Source organism: Epargyreus clarus, unplaced genomic scaffold, assembly GCF_041222505.1.
Source record: "Epargyreus clarus isolate Ecla_fem2 unplaced genomic scaffold, WU_Ecla_fem_2.2 ptg000027l, whole genome shotgun sequence".
Classification (NCBI taxonomy): Eukaryota; Metazoa; Arthropoda; class Insecta; order Lepidoptera; family Hesperiidae; genus Epargyreus; species Epargyreus clarus.
The window spans coordinates 7842695-7862282 of NW_027332234.1; the positions used below are offsets into that span (position 1 = coordinate 7842695).

Genomic DNA, 19588 nt, shown 5'->3' on the forward strand with positions numbered 1-19588 from the left:
AAGATAGAAAAATAATTGTAACATGTAATCTAAAATTTGCTGCGTAGATTAATATAGTATTACAAAAAATCTTATGAGTATTGTTAAAATAAATCATCTGAAAATGCACCATCCAATCCATCTAATAGATTAGAATCATCGAATAATTCTGCAGAGGTACTTGCTTCTGAAAAAGAATACAAATGAATTAGACAGACATACATATGAATTTTTTTAGGGTTTATTAGGCCTGCCATGACAGGCAGACAAAAAGTATTCTTTACAATTTGTAATTACATGTAAATATTAATAATGTTGTATGGAATAAATATGATTTTGTTTGAAAGCCAACACTGACAAATGCAATGTCTGTAATTAATAAAATATACATATTTATGGGTGTTTGTAATGAAATGTGACACATATAAAAGTTACTTGTAACATTGCAGCTTTAAAATAAATTCTTACCAGTATTTTCTTTTTCATTCTTAATAATAGTGTAATCTTCCTCATAAATCTTGCTAAAACCAGGGGGAAATGTTTCATCCTCTTGTTTTATGATACTTGAACTGTAAACAGCGGCTATATTGCTCAGTGTTATATTTAGATAGTGTTTCTTGAAGGCGCTGCCAGTTGTCAACACAGTGGGACTGTGTAACACTAATGCACAGCACTCTGATACAATATATGGTGAGAAAGCTACCCAAGCATCTCTGTGCAAAGTGCACTTTATGTTTTCTGCAAACCAAAAAAGGATATACATATAGACTTGCTTAAAAAAGTATAACCAGGTTTGAGTAACTGAAATAAAATGGTAATTTGGCTTTTCAATAAATGCTCAAAATATTTTTCAGGAGAACATTTTACAGACAGATGAACTTTGGGAGGCCAAATAATTCAAAAACTTTACTGCATACTCTGTTGTTATTTCTAATAGACTAATAGAATTATAATCTTAGTAAAAATTGACATACTGAACAACTGAGTTGTAGGACCTTACAAACCTTTGGGAATATAAATAAAAACTGGGGTATGATTACTCAAGACGTTTTGCCTTGAATAACCTGGCACATCAAAAATTATCAATTGCGGAATAGCTTACCTGTTGTATCTCTTATAACTATAAGTGGATCAATATCAGATCTGTCCACACTCTCCACATAGGCTGTAATGGCCTCAGCTTTCCTCCGCCTCAAGTTGCCTTTCAAAGCCTGTTGTTTGATACTCTTAATAGTATCCACTTTATACAGATCTTTTGTATCTTGTAAAAGTCTCGCCCATAAAGGAGATTCAAAGATACCTTTGTGTAAAAAGCTTTGTGTGTAGTCTATATCCTGTAAAAAGGACAAAACATCAATAATTGTTAATATATATATTTTTTTTATAATATAGGAGTAGCAGACGAACATGCAGTCCATCTGATGGTAAGTGGCTACAGCCGCCCATGGACATCTGTAATCAACCCCTGATAGAATTAGATATTCCTACCTGAGGTCGGCCACCAATACGCCGCTACCCCTGAGGACTAAGCTGCAACGCCTCGGAAAAGTATGTCTCCCTTACCACACCCTACAAAACGGAACACAGCAGCACCTCACACTGCTATTATTAGGCAGAAATAGGAGTGGCAGTGGTGCCGCCGAAGTCGAACTACAAAGGGTTCTACCACCTTCAAAATTACAATAATTTATTTAGATAGTCTGCGCCAAACTGCTAGTCCACTCTGAATATAGAAATGAGTTGTGTCAAATAGCAAGTTGTAGATATTAGCGGGGCGAAGACAGCCCAGGACCCCTCCCAGCACCCATCCGCTGCCTGCTCTCGCCCACGGATACATAGCTGCATATGCCCTTCCTTTGCTACAGAATTTATGCTTGTAATTGCACTCGAGAACTTCAGAGCAGACTAGCACTTTGGCACGGGCTATACAAAGATCATTAACAACTTGTATAAGACTCTGTCTAGCTTATAAAAAAGGGTGTCCAAATATATTATTTAGATGACTCACAGACCATAAACTTTCAATTTCGTTTATATTTAATAAACATAACTTGTTTCCTACTGCACTGTTCCTATAACACAGTTGATTATTTATTTATTTATACTAATCACGTTTTATTTTATACCTGAGAAAGTAACTCCATATGGCAAATATCATCTTCCTTAGACTCTTCAAATGTACCATTCAATAGTCCAGCAGGTCCGGGAAATTTTCTTTTACTTTTGTGATCAAAATAAGAATTAATCAATTTCCTCTTTGTATGTTTAGGTGACATGTGTTTATTCTCTTCAGTTAATATTCCAGTAGTCTCAGTGCTCTTGAGTATAATCATATTTTTACTATTAACATTGTTTTCTTTACAATTATATGCTGGTATTGTTTGTGATAGACATTTTACTTCTGTATTAAAGTCTGCACTTTCAGAATCATCCCGTATCGTCGACTCATTGTTTATCTCAATTGTTTCAGAATTATCACATGGTTCAGGTAAATCTAGCTGGGATAAAATCTGAAATGAAAAAGTGCATAATTTTTGTTTACTGTATTTAATTTACCTGTTAAACTTAACATTCAACCCTGTTTACTGTGTCTATAATACTACACGAAAATGAACTATTTACCTGATCAAAGTCATCTGATTCGAACATTTTGGATCATAAATCAGATTATTGTTATAATAACATACATAAAGATTTAATAACGCACACAACTTTTAAGAACTCAAGTGGAAAATGCATATAAACAACTTGGGACAAAAGCCTGAGATGAGAAATTCGCATCCAAATCAACACTTGAATTGAATAACTCGAAAAGTCGAAAACTCAAAAACAGTCGAGAAGAAAACAAATATTTCGGTCTTTGTGACAGTGACATTAAGTGACAGTCTATGACATTTTGGATTTTTTGAAGTTCTGACTTCCTTTTTTTGTTCTTGAAAATATTTCAGTTTTGAAAGTTTTCCAAAAAAAATATCTTTTGATACGATATGATACGGACTATGGCCTCAGCGTTCTCTCTGTGAGAGTAGACCTGTGTCTCAGCTGTGGGACAATAATAATTTGACGACAAAGTTATTAATAGCACCGGGGACTATTTATCCCAATAAATCTTATTTGATCTCTAATTATTCCTAATGCTCTCATTAACCCTTCCCAATATAATATTGAATCATAGCATAAAAAATCTTTTGATTTTAGTCTTTGGGTTGAAAAATTCATAAAATTAATACAAATTTGGCTAGATTTATTAATAATCGCTGCATCAACAACTTCTACGTTGACAAGTTTATTTACTTTATTTAGGTTCAAATCCCATGAAGCTGGTTTACCGACAATAATATTTTACATATTACATGAATTTGACAATATTTAATTCATGTCAATATTCATAATTAAAAGCACATGAGGCTTTTAGTATTTTCATATTTTTTTTAGATTTTGGTATTTATGTGAACTTTAAATTCATTGTAGAAAATAAAATGTTTGACCCTTTCAATCCTTTACAAAATATAGAAACACGGTTTGCACCAGAAGAATTAGAGGAGATCGACGAGTGGTTTACTGAAAATGCTAAACCACTGCTATTAATTAATCAACAACCTGTTGATATTATCACTATTGAACAACTTAAACAATTCCTGGGATTAAAAAAGTAAAAAATAACTAATTCATCATCTAATAATTTAGTTTTTATGTAATATGTGTAATATACGTGTATGAATATGTCTTCGTATGTTTAGGTATCATAAAAGAAGTTTTCACTATCCTAGTTATGGAGAAATAATGAGGGAAGCAGAGAAATTAAAAGCAGGAGTTACAAAAATGCTCACAAGAGACCAACTTATATACATGCTAGATAAATGGATACTTGAACCAGACCTCAAGCATGAATTAAAATTAGCTTTCAAGGTTTTCTTTATATAGTTATTTTATGATGGCATCTATTGATTTAAGTAATATTTATGACATCAAAATCAATTTAAGTAATTCTTTGTAAATAAGACCCAATCTATTTATAAATATTATATTTAGACAACAGTTTTTTCAAAATCGTTTTAATTATTTAGGATTAGCCAGGCCTACAGACTCTAGTCTTACCAAAGTTTATAATTATTATTAAAAATAAGTTTAACTAATGACAATTATTTCTCTTGCAAAGAATAATTTCATGATACATTATAGGTATTCGATACAGAAAAGAGGGATTTCTTTGAGATGGAAGAACTTCAATCTATTGTTACGACTTATGGAGATATCTTTGATAAAGATGAAACTCAGGAAATGCTACGAGACGCCAACGTGCGAGGCGATGGAAATATATTTTATGACGACTTTGTTGAGAGTTTATTTAGTGTTGCTCCTGAATTATATAAACTGCAGGTAATGAAAATAGAATCCACGACCCCATCTCCCATTTTACAAAAGATGGCATTAAGACCATATTATTATTTATATTAATAAAACTAACGAAATCTACATCAAAATGTATAGCTTGTCTATGTATGAAATAGTATAGTTGTTTTTAGGCAGAATACCTATATGAAAACCCTGATGAAGATCCTTCAGTGCCTCCAGATCCTGTTATCGAAGAAGAACCGCCACCACCGCCACCGCCACCGCCACCGCCAGCACCACCTAAAGCTCCTCCACCTCCTCCTCCAAAGAAAGGAAAATAGTCACGCTTTTCAAATTATGTATAGCATTAAAGCGTTTAGTATTTATATTGTTTTATTTTTAATATGTTACGATTTTGCGTCATTGTGCATATAACGTTAAAAATAAGTAAATCATTTCGTTATTATGTTCATTAATCTTCTAGTATCTAATAGATTGAAGGAAATTATTTTCATATTTAACTCTGAAGTAATTTTTAAATATTATAACAATTACGCAATTAATTATTTGGAATCAAACACTAAAAAAATCATGTTATTATAACTACTTATTATTCATTGTCTGGTATGTATATCATGGCTTTGTTACTTTTGTTAGCCTTACTACATGTTCACAGTTATCACTTAATAATTTCCCTAGATTCTATAATATAATTTATTATATTTTCCTATGCGAAGTTCATTTTAATTTTTTATAAAATCGTACATATTTTAAATAGGTACCTATGTTACGATATCAACATAAACTCAACGTTAATCTTTGTCAATAATTATCAAAAAAACGTTAGTTGTCTCTGGTTTTTGTAGCAATAAAAAAATGACATGACATGACATGCATGACATGTCAACTTCGCATCACTCATACAGATAATGTGTGGAAATTGGATTTTGGGGAAATACTGTAGTCTTTCGCCTTGTTTAATTATCTTTTTGTGTTAATTCCTTATAATTTAAGCACATTTATGTAGCCTCGTAGGTTGAGCTACCTATTTTTTGAAGTTTGATTATTATTTTCTTGTATTAATATCTTAAGTATGGATCTTGAGGACAATGCAATGGGCCTGACCCATGACCAAACTGATAAAATACTTCAGTTCCAAGACTTAACAGGCATAGAAGATATGTCGGTATGCAGAGATGTTTTGCAGAGACACCAGTGGGATTTAGAGGTATCTTTCGTTTACATAAATCAATTAGTATTGCTTGAGTAAGGATTATAGGTCATTCGCATTAGCGCGTAGTCTGGTTGGCTTTTGACATAAATTAAAAGAGAAAGTATTAATAATTTTAGTGTTTATTTGCTTTAATACAATTGCATTAAAATTTAAAAAAATAATGGGACTTTGCCAATGACTTACTCAGGTAAGCCACAAATAAAGGAAATCATGTATATAATTTTAAAACGTCGTATTTTTTCCATATTTTTCCTCAATGTCCTATGTCAAATACTTTATATTATTTTACTTGAATCTGTATATGACACATCAGTAATGCATGTTGTTACTTTTCCTAACTTTATATAGGAAAACCTCATAAATTCAAGTGTTATGGCTGAGTATCTTTCTATATATTAATCTGACAGACATAGCCCATCGTGTCGTGTTACAGAAGATATAAAAACCTTTGTACAAATTAAGAAAAAAGTTATTATATTGTCTGACATGTCTTCATATAAATGCAGCTTACTCTTTCAACAGCCTATATAATCGTAATGATAAATTGCAGGTAGCAATACAGGAACAACTGAATATTCGTGAAGGTAGACCATCAGTATTTGCCACTGAGGCTCGAGCGCCACCAGTGGTCCATGACCACATAGCACAACAAGTGTTCACCGATGACTCCCCAGAAGCACCGGCAGGCGTGCAGGGGCTGTTCCGATATGTGGTCAACTTTGTTGTATCAATGTGCTATAACACACTATCGTCAATAATGAATTTACTATTAAGCTTCATAAGGAATGATGAGAGAAGACGTAAGTTGTCTTTTATGTTTCTTTTATAATGACAATAATGAAGTAGCTTGCATTCCAGCGCTACTACCACCCATAGACATTTGTAGATAAGATTAGCAACCAACCTAAGTTTGGCTACATCCTTCAAACCAGAACACACCAGTGCTTCACTTGAAAGTTTTAATACCATTAATGGTTTCCACAGCTATTATTCCACAAAATATAAAAGTTCGATCATTAATCGCAATTCTATTTAATTTTATTTCTTTTTAGTGGTGACAGACCCTTTAGGGGACGTGATGGGTTTCATAAACAGTTACACAGCAAGATACACCCCCCATCCCGTGTTCTACCAGGGCACGTATGCACAAGCCCTCAATGACGCCAAGAATGAACTGAGATTCCTTATTGTATATCTGCATTCAGAATCCGCAACTGAGACTCAAAACTTCTGCAGGTGAGTGATGTTATGTATATTTTTCATGATTGCGATGGGTAATGTTTCTTGAGCGTATTTACGTACATATGTCTCATCCTTTGTCAGGTGCTACAGTGCAGGTTTGACGGTTTGACAGATTTTAACATATGAGGTGTTGTTGGATTCGTCTAAATGACTGAATGAAATTATAAAGAGGAAAACTTTGTTTGTTAGTTTAATTGTAATGAATAGGCTTGAAAACTACTGGACCGATTTTAAAAATTCTTTCACCATTCGAAAGCTACATTTTCCACGAGTAACATAGGCTATATTTTATATGAAATATATTTGATAAATAGATTTTGAGGCCGGTACAAACTTTGCCGCGTCAGCTAGTAGGCTATATAGTAAGCAGTTTTTGTCTTTATAATAATTGCTGGTTGTACACTTACTAAGTTTTATTTATAACGGTGGTATTAAGTGAATACAACCACAGATGCATTGATACTATTAAGAACTAAGACAGGAGCCCTCAAATATTGAAGCAACTTTATCACACTTTTCAGACCACAGTTATCCTGTTGTTAATTCGGAATTAGGTGTGGAGTTGATGCTGCTAAAGATTTATAGTAAAAAGTTATGTCACCATTTCAATTATGTGCATTTAAATAGTTAATATTTCATTAAACACAGTTATCAATCCATAAACCATATAATCTATTGTTATAACCATTTCCAGGACAACGCTAGCAGACCCAGAGGTAATCCAGTACATAAACACACACGCCCTCTTCTGGGGTTGTTCTGTGGACTCATCCGAAGGGTGGAGGGTAGCGCAATCGGTGGGTGGTCGTCGTTACCCCCTGCTGTGCGTGGTGTGTGTGCGCGACCACCGCATGACGGTGGTGGCGAGGTCTGAGGGCGCGTGCTCCGGACAACAACTGCTGCAACGGCTGAGGCGTGTCGTCACTGATAATGAGCCGCATCTCGCTGCAGCTAGGGCTGACAGGTGAGATTGATTATATAGTCAAGAATGTTTTATACCAAATATTGTTCTATATTTAGGCCTTGTATCTAATGGTGACTGTTAATATTCTATATTGTTATAATATTAATGGTGTGTCTGAATAATAATATTATAATATCTCATATAAAGTAAGTAAGATTTTAAAAGATAGGTTACATGTAATGTGAATTAAATGAAAATAGTAACAGGGGTAAAATATTAGTCTTGTATTACCTGTTCATAGACAGAAAGATACATAATACATCAGTTGAAAAGAAAACATAGTGTGGGAATTTTGTTGCAACACCTCACATCAATCTTTCTGCCTTATATCACTGTTTAATCTTCACATCATATTATAGCAGCATTTACTATAATAAGTTTCCTAAATTACCACTTTGAACTGAGATGTAAAATTACATCATTCATGTTCTATTTGTGCTTGTTATTAACCTATGCCATGTTTAGCCTATCGAAGATTGATATTGACAATTTCTACATTACTTAAGTAGGCAAAGTTCGGGTAAATAGTCTATCAATAAACACGCTATCCATTCGCAGAGTGGAGCGCGAGGTGACGGCGCGTCTCCGCGCGGCGCAGGACGAGGCGTACGCGGAGTCGCTGGCGGCGGACCAGGAGAAGGAGCGGCGGCGGGCGGCCGACCGCGCCGCGCGCGCTCAGCGCGAGCACGAGGACCTGCAGCGCCGCGAGCAGGAGGAGCGCCGCAAGGAGGAGGTGCGCACTCGCGAACATTGCGACGAATGTTGACGAACGTGTGAACGCCGCGCACGAATATTGACGAGTAAAACAGATACAGCGTGGAGATCGGACGAGTGTTCGTAGCGAATACCGAATATAGTCGACTAGATTTTTACATATATGTATTTGTGGTTATTCGTCTGTACTCAGCAAGTGTCTTAAATTTACATAGTAATAAATATAAAATTTAGTCACTCCCTAATATATATAGGATGGGATTCTACTGTTATATTTTTAGAGTGCAATGTAAGGTAACGGCGCTTAATAGGATGAAGAGTATGCGGTGTAATTAACGTCAGACTATTAGAAGAAGCGAGTAGGGGGATTTTATGTGTTGTGAGCAGGAGTTGAGACGAAAGAAGGAGGCAGCAATTAGATACACACGAACAGTCCACTGCGTAACTTGCCGAACAATTAATTGTAACCACAGCAGTTCAAAATACATTCATCCTATGGTTTGTGCTAGAAAACGTTAATCTCGCAGATAATGGACGATTATTTGGGACGAGTTTGAATACACCAATCCATTAGTAATATATAAGAAAAATAAAGACAAAGAAAACCGGTTAACTAACAAATGGAAAAAATATATTTAGCTGTTTTATCTATTTTTTTTTTATAATATAAGAGCAGCAGACGAGCCTGCAGTCCACCTGATGGTAAGTGGCTACTGTTGCCCATGGATATCTGTGATCTACTCCAAATATGATTAGATTCCTATTTGAGATCGGCAATAGACGCGCCGCTCCCATTGAGGACTAAGCTAGAATATAATGTCTCCCTCACCACATCCTTCAAACCAGAGCACAGAAATGCCTAACATTGCTGTTATTAGGCAGAAATAGGTTCGACGGTGGTGCCGCTGGCAAAGGAGTCGAACCACAAAGGATTCACCTTCAAAACATACAAAAACAAACGACACGCTTGACAAACAAAATAAAGAAATATACTTGAATGTTTTATCTATGCCTATTTGTATAATATGAAGCTAGTTATCTTTATATATATATATATTTCTTATGTGCGTGTGTATGTCACTGAACTCCTCCTAAACGACTGGACTGATTTTGATGAAATTTGTTGTGTGTGTTCAAGGGGACTTGAGAATGGTTTAGATTCACAATTTAGTCCATGGGAAAATTATTTTTTAATTCGTAAGTAGTTATAGAATCGGAAACTATGCATTTGATCAAGTGATGATCTTTAGCAAAGTTGTTGTCCAAGAGCCCACGAGGGTTTGGGAGTTGGTAAGACCAATTTTCGACAGATGGCACCACTGTCATTCCAATGCAGGTACAAATTTTCCGTTTTATGTATGTCATGTTATTTCTTTAAAAGGCGGGCGAAGCTGCGGGCAACACTAGTATTTGTATATGTTTGTGATCAGGTGGCGGAGGCGCGCACGGCGCGCGGCGCGCGGCTGCCGCGCGAGCCGGCGGCGGGCCCGAGCGCGGTGGCGCTGCTCATCCGCCTGCCCGCCGGCGACCGCCTCACGCGCCGCTTCCTGCTCGCGCACACCACGCAGGTACACGCTGCACAATGCACGCACCTCTACTGATCACACCCATAGATTAGTAAAGATACAAATAAAAGCATTTTTTTTAGAGAAAATCTACGAATAAATAACTAATACTGCGTAATTTACGTAATAATTAAATAATTATTTCAAATATTTTAGGGACATATTAGCACGGAGACGTGGCAAAACTTTTTTACGCAACTATTTCAATTCTCAAAACTGGGTACATTTTCTTGTTAGGAGTGAGTAATCTTTACTAATCTATGGTCACACCACGCAAATATGCACTGATGACGTCATACTCCATACTTTATGGTAGATCCATCACATATCACCAACAACCCATTACTGTCCCACTGCTGGGCACAGGTCTCCTCTCATAGTGAGAAGGATTAGGCCATAGTCCACCGCGCTGGCCAAGTGCGTATTGGTGATTTCACATACTTTGGAGATTTTTTTTATAAATCTCTCAGGTATGCAGGTTTCCTCACGACGTTTTCCTTCACCGTTTAGCAAGTGATAATTAATTTCTAATACGCACATAACTTTGAAAAATCAGAGGTGCGTGCCTGGGATTTGAACCTCGGACTCCTCGATCGGGAGGCCGAGTTTCTTAACCACTAGGCTGTCACTGCTTCTATCGCATATAGCCGCATGTAACTAAGCCCCACGTAGTATTTATTTAGTTGTTACTTATTTACGCTCTACTAGCCACACACACTGCGTAATGACAGTGGTGGACTCTACTGCACTAGGCAACATGTTCCTCACACTACTAAACTCACATTGCACATAATCGTGTAACTGATTTCACTCTTCTAAACAAGTATCACACATACTAATTTATTCAAAATCCTTTTGTCTAAGTAAAAAAAAATGTACGAGAAAAATATTTTTCACAATGTACTATTTTCTGTACAACTAGTTAACTTTACTCTAGAGTTAACTACGAGTATATTATTGCATGCCTTTCCACTTCTAAGCTAGGTATTCTGTTGGATCCTAAGCATCTCGCTGAATTTCATCATTCAATAAGGAACATATTATAACTTTTTTATTATCGACAATTTTATCTTATTTCATCAGTATCTTATTTCTTGCAGGACTTGTATGATTTCGTGTTCAGTCACCCACAATCACCAGAGGAGTTCGAGATTACCACAAACTTCCCCAAGCGTACCATCGCGCGGGGTAGCGCTAGCCTGCTCGAAGTGGGTCTTAAAGACCGCGACGTACTCTTTGTCAATGACATTAATGCATAATAATACACTTAAGTAACGTCTAGATTATGTTAGGATAACTTATTTCGATGTAAATGTTACGATACGGATTGAGGGTTGGGCGAGCGGTTGTATGGTCTTTCTGTTTCTATGCGGTTGTCTGTAAATTACGTCACAGGTTAAGGGAAGAGGTTAGGTTATGAAGTTGTGACGTTTGTAATAAGCGGTGGGAGGAGTCAAGCCTCGTGACGTCACATGTCAAATTTTTAAGTATTAATTTAGTTAAATTGTAATTGTGAAAAACTTGATTTATTAAAATTGTTAGGCCATGGAAACAAGATGATTAAGTTTTGTATCTTTCAAAAATACAAATAGTTACAGAGTTGGGTTTATAGTTCGTTGATTATACTTTGTTTGTTGTAAACCTTGTAAACTTTGAAACAAAATTTAACTGTTGTTTTTCGTTTCATCATTTCAATGTATAAAATTTGAATATAATATGTGATGTCACACCAAAGACAGATTGGGAAGGCTCAAAAATAAAAAAAAAAAAAAATGTGTGACGTAATTTATGTATGGTTCTTACGCCTGACAGTCCAAAGTAAATAAGTACTGCAAAGTATTGTCGTGCGATTTTGTTGTAGCTATGTGAATAAAGGATTCTACAGTTTGATGTTGGCGATGCAATGATTTTTAAATTATTTTAACATACAAAATTGGATCTGTATGATGATGTAACAAATATCAATGATAAGCTGGTAAGTATAAGTACCGTGGAAAGTGTATTTCAATTAATTTAGCTAGGATTATAAAATTGGTGTTTGTATCGCATCCGTAGAATACTAGAAATAGTATATTGGTGTTCCATTCTGAATTTGTGTCATAAAACATCAATGTTTGAACGAAAAGATGTAATATATCGGTGTCATTTACAATAGCTGTGTAATAAATGTGTGTATATGGTCATGTTGTTCTTATAACTTTATATACTGAATAGAATCAAACTACTATAATTACTATACATTTGGTTTCTAAAAAAGTAAAAAGCATTTTATCTTATTTTTAAAGCACAGGGGATATTTTTAATTCTCGGGTGATTGAACTTTAATTAATAATATGATTCAATTAATAACTAATAGAATCGAATATAAAAAACATAATGTATTACAAAAACAATATGTTATGAAATACAAAAAATGTTTCAAAAATTGTGTGAACCATTTTCAAAACGAGAGGGATTCGTTATTTTATAGTCGCCGAACAATTTATTGATATAATTTAAAATATGGTTAACATAAGGTATTTATGAACGCGAATGGCGAAGCCGCCACTTGCTCTTTTACTCTATAGTTTTACGTACTCTATAATTTCAAACTTGTATTTGGCGCGTAATAGAAAATTTTGTACTGTCACAATTATTATTAAAAATATGTTAAAGGAAATTTAAAAGCGGCATTTTTTTGCGCAAATATGGACTTATTGCGGCTTCACAATTACACATACAGAACTTGGGGCAGTTTTAAATCATAATAATTTTCATGTTTCAAATCTGTGCATTTGAAATGTGTATTTGTTCGAGAAAATTATGACTCACTATAATTGGTTATGTTAAGCGAGTCTTTTAAGCAAACGCTACAATTTATGATAGGGTTTTGTTTGTATGGTGGTAGAATAAAATGAATGTGGCGTTCATTATATTTTATGTGCTTAGGATATATTGAAAACGAAACTTTACGTATCAAGTTTTCTGTGAAGTCAAATTATTTTGTGAGTATTTGGTTAAAATGTATATAGATCGAAGTGAATTTGTGAGTTAAAAGGTAAATAAACTTTTTTGATTAAAATATCTTTTTGGGGCTTTTAATTAAAAGGAAAATAAGGAAAAGGAAATAACTCATTTTAAAAGAGAACAGTTTGTTGATAATGTTCTTAGTACATGCTGCGTAAGTAAATATATGTTTTGAAGAAGTGTGCAGATGGTATTTTTAGTCCATGTGCCAATCAGTGTAAAGAGTATTATTGATATTATTGTGCGCCCAGTCTACATTTATGCGGTACATTTATATGAATACAATTATGGAAGTGTCCAAATTTAAGGTGGCCGCCGATTGGTTTGTATCGCTTTAGCGTTTGATATCCTTTATTAATATTAAAATCTCGATCATTGGTAAACTACTACAAACTAAAAACCACGCCTAAAATCGCACAAGGAAATTCGTTAATCCTGACGATCCTGAGGAGAATAGGACAAAATTATTAAAATCGTGTATTGTCATCTGTTCTTGATAAGTGTTCAAAATTTAAAATTATTCGGACCATTCAAAGCGGGTAAAAATCGTGTTCATAGATTCCGTTACATAGATACATACAGGTCAAGCTGATAAAAGCGTTGTAAAAATAAATATCGACTGTTGACATTTTTCGAATTAAATCATACATGTGCCAGTCATAAGCTGTTCAAACATAGCGGCATCAGTTCAGTAGCTTAAACGACATGATGGTAGCAACAATGGATCACGCGATGTAGCCAATTGGTGGTCAGCCTTGGACATCAGGGGTAGCGACTTTTCTAATTGACTGATTTAATAGAATTACCGGTATACATGGCAATGAACACCACTACTACTTTAATACAAGTGATCTTAGCATTGTCGTAGTGGTATCATATTATTTTACTAGATCATATTAAAATACATATAAAAATATGAAGTCGTATGGTAACGTGGATAAATTTTCAATCTGTCCAGAAACTAAATATTCATGAAATATGCAAGTATTTCATGTATAAAATCTACAAAACTATTAAAAAATATTGACATACTTAATTTAAGATTACACTGTGGAATTGATATTATTACCGACACTTCATTACTTGATATTAATGTTTGTTTGAAATCTTGTTGAAGCGTTAAGTCCATGGCTTTTAAGTTAACTTCAGTATGTAATCAATGTAAAAAATGTCTTCACAGAATTTATCTAAACCTGCAAAATGTCCAGTGTACTAAAATGTACGCAACAATCGGTCGCATTCCACATTAAATATATGACATTTTTTGTACAAAATTGTCATTTTTTTGTCCGACTTTAACTGTGCCGGACATGTCAATGGAAAAAGTTCTTAATAAAGGTAATGGTGCTGACAGAAAGCATACATGTGTAATATTATGACTGTACGCTAAGAAGTAACCTGAGTATTGTATACTATTTAAAATATATAACTCGCGATCACGTACATATATTTTTGTACTCTGTGCTTGGCGAGTATCTAAATGTTATTATAATTAACGTTGATCATCATAGTGCACACATTTATGTGTTATACACGATATTATTACGTTATCTCGAGTTTATATAAAAGATCGTTAAAAAATCTGTCAGTATCATAAATCAGTTAGCGCGAAAGTAATTTAATACTCAAAATAAAACTAAAATTATTATATTACATATAAATGCTCTCAGTCAGTATCTACACTTAAACATATTATTATTGGTTCTTATTTGAGTACTACACTCATCTGTGCAGATATTCTAAAAATATTTTGACATTATAGTTATATTCACAGGGTTGAAGTTAAAGTGAGATACTTAACTTTGTTAATTGATTTTATTATGTAACCATTTAAACTGGCCACGTGGTTAAAACATGTAATCAAAAACGAATTACCCGTTTGTAATTACATTTTTTAACGGATTATTCATAAACAATATATGAATTATGATGTTTTAATAAAAATATTATTATATATTCTTATTTCGGCTGTATTAAGGACTTTTTCATGTCACGTGGTTTTATGTCCGCGTGCGTGTATTACCTGCGCCCGTGATAAGAAATAGATCTTTAATTTTACACATTAATTATTAAGGATATCATTTCTATGTCTATTTCATTAAAGTCATAATTGCCCTAAAAATGTACATTAAATTTCCCCTTTCTCACTTTCACTTCGACCCATATTAATATAAGTTGGTTGTCAATAAGTTAGTAGGTAATCGAGGATGGTTATATTAAGGTTATTTACATTTTAAGTTTGCTTTCGCTTAGTGCACATTCAGCTTGTTTCATTTTGTGATATTGGTCGTTGTGGAGTGTTGTAGCTGTGGAAACACCAAAGGTGCTGTGTCGAGACAGTGACTGTGCAAGCATTTACTTGGAAGACAGAATGTGTAATATATTATGTTTTGTTGTAATATAATGATGTTCCTTACATATAGTTGTTTTATTATTTATTATTTTCGTATGTTAAAAATGAAATGGACAGCAGAAAGGAAAACACATTAAATGAATGAGATTAAGAAATTAACGAATTTTATCCCGAGGTATTCCCGGAGCGAAAAGACATGGGGCTCTTCAAGGAAAAAAATAGCTCTTTTTCAAAGCCAACGTCCATAGGCGACGTTGATTGCTAGTTGCCGTCCATCAGGCAGTCCGTCTGCCTATTCGTCAGGGATAAATATAATAAAAGGGGAAGACCACATATACGTAGACATGCGAGTATAAGTATTTCTGAATACCTGCAGCATTTTCTGGAGTTATAGCCGTAGGTAGGGATTAGTATGTAACGTTTTAAGTTCATACCAAATTATTCAAAAGTAAAAATAAGTATAGAATTTAGTGAATAATATTGATGGTAGGAAAGCAATCTGCAATAAAAAACGAAATGTTTTAAAATTATGTAATTAATATAAAACAATAGGATGCACAACAAAAACTAATACATCTCTCACCTGGAATGTAGGCACTTTATATTATTTTACACTGACACAAAATTACATTAAAATCCAAATATTCGGTAACATACGAACTCCGACTTATAAAATCCGAATTTATTTTACAAAATACGAATAGGTACCCTAAAAATCACAAACCATTTTTAAAACTTAGTTTCTATTGTAAATAAAATATTACTATTCTATATGTATCATGGAAACTAGCGTTGATTACTGCTCTTTATTATATTGTAAACGAAATCATATAGTCCGCGTAAAACTGCTATATAGTCCGCTCTGAATATAGAAATGAATCTCGTCCCCATAGCAAATTGACTACACCTGCTCGCAACTTCAGAGCGGACTAGCAGCTTGGCGCGGACTATAATAAGGTATACTTTTACAAGCTCATTCGAATAAGTTCACAGTTATAACAGGTTTTTAAGTAAGGAGTTTATTGAAGTGTTAAAATTTTGGAATCCGATTTTCTAAATGATAATTATGCTCCCCTAATGGCGAAATTTAGAAACGAGTAAAGAGGACCAAATACGTAATGCAATATTTAGTTACACGCCGAATACAGACAAATAGGCGCGTACATTATTTACGAATTATTGGCGAGGACCAAAGGTTATGCATTTGTATGTGTGTGAGTCGTTCACATACTTGTCATTATTCGGCGTATTGTTCGTAAGTAGGTAATGTTGCTTTATATTTATCATCATGTTAATAAAAAAAATATAGTTTACACAAGAGGCGCTGAATATATTTGAAATACACAGAAGTATGTTCAAAGTTTTTCAAAAATGACGACTACGAGAAAAGTATTTATATAAGTAGGTATCCAAAATATAGCATAAAGAAGTAATTGAATATTCATAACAGTTAATAGGACAGTTAATTATCTTTATAGGTTGATATTAGAATTTTAAAAGATTGTTAAGTAATTCGGAATCTAATTGGATGGAATACTAATAAACTATGAAATTACCAAGTACATAGACGTAGTCAATGTGGTTGAAATTAGGTAAGTAAGGAGTTACTTTTAAAATATATAGTAATGGACAAAAACCTAGGCCATTTTTTTTCTCTGCTTTTCTTATTTTGCTTTTTCTCGTGTATGCTAAGAAAATGGTTTAACTTAAAAATGCGTTATTTCAGTTAAGAATAAATAAGGAATTCATAATTCAATTGTTTTTTGTACTACAGTTACTACAGCTACTACAATCGAATTTAATAGGTGGCCTTATTTTTTGTCCACTAGATTTTTATTTTATTCAGGGCCGGATTTACGGGAGGGCAACCGGGGCGGCCGCCCCGGGGCTTCCACAAAAGGCCCCCACAATAGAGACGTCGGATTTTTTTAAAATTCCGACTTGTAAACACTAGTAAAGAAATATAGCTTTTCCTTTGATATTTTTTTTCGCTGTTTTACCTTTATCTACAGTACTTTGTACAAACATGAATACTAGAAGAATCTACCTGCGTTTCACAATAAAATATTTATTGAAAAACTCAACTGAAAAAAATTTTCATTTTATTCGGAAATTTAAGGCCTCTAGACCTCTAAATCCGGCCCTGATTTTATTATATTATTTAGTTACTCATTTTGAGCCTGGCGGCATTCGAAAGGAGAGGATAGATTGACTTCTTGACTACGACTATGGCCAAGTATTTTAACAAATAGTTAAAAAATATCTAATTAAAATTATCCTATAGATATGACACTCACTAATCTCACTATATGTACATTGAGCTACGAAATGCCTTTGGAACTACTTACATTTATTTATGTACTAATTTATCACACTTTGGTTTTAAACTATTGAAATACTATTTATTTATTCAGTGGCATTATAATTTGAATTTACAATTTGTGCATAAATTATGTAGTTGGGAATATGTCAAAATTACATTATTTTCTCACTCTGAGGACGTACATTTTATATAAGCGTTTATATATAAGCCCATACTCATATTTTACTATAGAGAAAGTAATAAAATCTATCAATAATTTTATTTATAAACCGTTATACAAATTATTTATAATTTCTTTCAGATATATTTCTTTCAGATACAATTAAAATTACAAAACAGTTTTACAAAAAAATATTGCGGTTTCATATTTCAATTCCATTTTTATATTTGAGTTATTATATAAAAAGAGTTCGTGCAATATGTTATGATAAGTTATTGTAAAATTTATTATTATTATGTTTGAGTGTATTCCTAAATATTTTGTTTATCTGGAACTGCGAAATAAACGAGAAACTATCAAGCTTAGGCACACATATACCTATGCCATCATACACAGTTACACACATTCTCTTTTAAGTACATACTTAATAAATTGTTGAGACTGATCTCAATTATAACTCGTCAAACGCTTCAATTCTTACTAAAAGCACAGTAGATGTCACCCGATTAGGTGTTACATTAGCTACCTAAAGTATGACTTCCCATATATTAAATCATATACGCAACTTGAACTAATTTACTTAACACGTGATTTGGCATAAAACAGAACAAAGGGGTATAACTTATTACGTTGTTTTATTGCTCCTAAAATTGCGACATTCATTTTGTGGTTTCACAAAATCGTCGTGACACAAATATATTTACTGACTGTAAAAAGTTATCATCATTCCATCATCTTAATCATCCAGTAATCATAACTTAAAAACGCTTTGGTCTTCGTAAATAAATAGACACGTGAAACGTTATCTGATAATTAATAATATACATATGATTGATAACTTTAAGCCGGCGTCAATAATGGGGCTGTAGACTCTCTATACTCATCATTTGTGGCGAAAAACATCAAAATGTTGTATCATATATTCTTATTTTAACCCAAGCCCAAATGTCTATCTAGCGACAGACAACAACATTTATCCTTATCCTATAAAAGCATGCATATAACTCTCGTCAACGCCAAGTTTCTTCAACAAATCAAGGCCAGTGTGCGTGAACTCTGTGGGTCCGCAGAGACATACGAAATGAGTTCCAACTTCGACAGTTAGATCCATTTTGCCGAGCGCCTCAACAAGAATTTCGTTGCTAATACGCCCTCTGAGACCCGACCAAGTTGAGTTTGCGTTTGACAGAACGTGTGTGGTGTGCAATCTGAAAATTTAATCAAATTTATTAAGGTTTTAATAACAATTTGTCACGCATTATTTATATGACGTCCCGTCAAATATATTCTATGATATGCCTTATTTTTTAAGTAAAAATTTACCTCAATAAAGTAGTGAAAGATCGTATTTCGATGTTATTTTGATACAAAGCAACACAATGAAAAATGGGGAAAAATTGGAATAACCACACACAACCAAAGAATGTTCGATACATATACCTGCTAATAAAACAGCGAGATTAAGAAATCTCAGAGGATTTTAATAAACATTAATGTTGGGTTGGTATAAATTATGACGGCCGTTATGAGCTAATTAAAACGAGTTTTAGGTAAACTTGACATTATGGAGAACAGGTTGTAATAATAAAGCATTTGCAAAAACATTTATTATACAAAATAAAATTGTGGGTTAAACTTACGTAGTAACTATTTATTAATCTGTGGTTAAACCTACTAAAATTATCTATTAAATTTATTTATAATAAACTTCAT

The 19588-nt window shown here is 33.6% G+C and overlaps 4 protein-coding genes across 7 annotated transcripts in view; 2 read left to right on the top strand and 2 right to left on the bottom strand.

The window, feature by feature from the left end:
- Nucleotides 1-6: 6 nt before the first annotated feature.
- Nucleotides 7-2795, bottom strand: LOC140753705 (homologous recombination OB-fold protein). Of its 2 annotated transcripts, none has more exons than XM_073088467.1 (5): nt 2602-2795; nt 2106-2477; nt 1082-1313; nt 448-717; nt 7-166 (listed from the first exon to the last, which is right to left on the bottom strand). In XM_073088467.1, the coding sequence occupies exons 1-5, from the start codon at nt 2626-2628 to the stop codon at nt 84-86; spliced, it is 984 nt and encodes a 327-aa protein (XP_072944568.1). In that variant the 5' UTR covers nt 2629-2795; the 3' UTR covers nt 7-83. The 2 variants fall into 2 exon arrangements, with proteins under 2 accessions (XP_072944568.1, XP_072944567.1); XM_073088466.1 differs by having other exon boundaries at nt 2106-2489.
- Nucleotides 2796-3315: 520 nt separating this feature from the next.
- Nucleotides 3316-4698, top strand: LOC140753995 (uncharacterized). Its single transcript, XM_073088889.1, has 4 exons — nt 3316-3631; nt 3720-3888; nt 4162-4359; nt 4506-4698. Exons 1-4 carry the CDS (start codon nt 3459-3461, stop codon nt 4653-4655), a joined length of 690 nt encoding a protein of 229 aa, XP_072944990.1. The 5' UTR covers nt 3316-3458; the 3' UTR covers nt 4656-4698.
- Nucleotides 4699-5201: 503 nt separating this feature from the next.
- Nucleotides 5202-15457, top strand: Faf2 (Fas-associated factor 2). Its single transcript, XM_073088473.1, has 7 exons — nt 5202-5542; nt 6099-6348; nt 6601-6784; nt 7485-7754; nt 8313-8487; nt 9899-10036; nt 11134-15457. Exons 1-7 carry the CDS (start codon nt 5408-5410, stop codon nt 11290-11292), a joined length of 1311 nt encoding a protein of 436 aa, XP_072944574.1. The 5' UTR covers nt 5202-5407; the 3' UTR covers nt 11293-15457.
- Nucleotides 15458-18193: 2736 nt separating this feature from the next.
- The window catches only part of LOC140754173 (cytochrome b5 reductase 4), a 104108-nt gene continuing 102713 nt past the window's right edge, over nt 18194-19588 (bottom strand). For all 3 annotated transcript variants that reach the window (XM_073089125.1, XM_073089127.1, XM_073089126.1), the window contains one exon: nt 18194-19083. In XM_073089125.1, the coding sequence (XP_072945226.1) occupies nt 18855-19083 (229 nt within the window). In that variant the 3' untranslated portion in view covers nt 18194-18854. The remainder of the gene's footprint in view (nt 19084-19588) is intronic.

What these genes read in the sequence shown, in the direction of transcription:
- LOC140753995 (XM_073088889.1), top strand. Translation starts at nt 3,459, where the DNA reads ATGTTTGACCCTTTCAATCCTTTACAAAATATAGAAACACGGTTTGCA. An exon ending in AATTAAAATTAGCTTTCAAG is followed by an intron (nt 3,889 to 4,161) that starts GTTTTCTTTATA and finishes GATACATTATAG; the next exon opens with GTATTCGATACAGAAAAGAG. An exon ending in CTGAATTATATAAACTGCAG is followed by an intron (nt 4,360 to 4,505) that starts GTAATGAAAATA and finishes AGTTGTTTTTAG; the next exon opens with GCAGAATACCTATATGAAAA.
- Faf2 (XM_073088473.1), top strand. Translation starts at nt 5,408, where the DNA reads ATGGATCTTGAGGACAATGCAATGGGCCTGACCCATGACCAAACTGAT. An exon ending in GAGACTCAAAACTTCTGCAG is followed by an intron (nt 6,785 to 7,484) that starts GTGAGTGATGTT and finishes AACCATTTCCAG; the next exon opens with GACAACGCTAGCAGACCCAG. An exon ending in GCTGCAGCTAGGGCTGACAG is followed by an intron (nt 7,755 to 8,312) that starts GTGAGATTGATT and finishes ATCCATTCGCAG; the next exon opens with AGTGGAGCGCGAGGTGACGG.
- LOC140753705 (XM_073088466.1), bottom strand. Translation starts at nt 2,628, where the DNA reads ATGTTCGAATCAGATGACTTTGATCAG. An exon ending in AATCAGATGACTTTGATCAG is followed by an intron (nt 2,490 to 2,601) that starts GTAAATAGTTCA and finishes TTTTCATTTCAG; the next exon opens with ATTTTATCCCAGCTAGATTT. An exon ending in AGTTATAAGAGATACAACAG is followed by an intron (nt 718 to 1,081) that starts GTAAGCTATTCC and finishes TTTGGTTTGCAG; the next exon opens with AAAACATAAAGTGCACTTTG.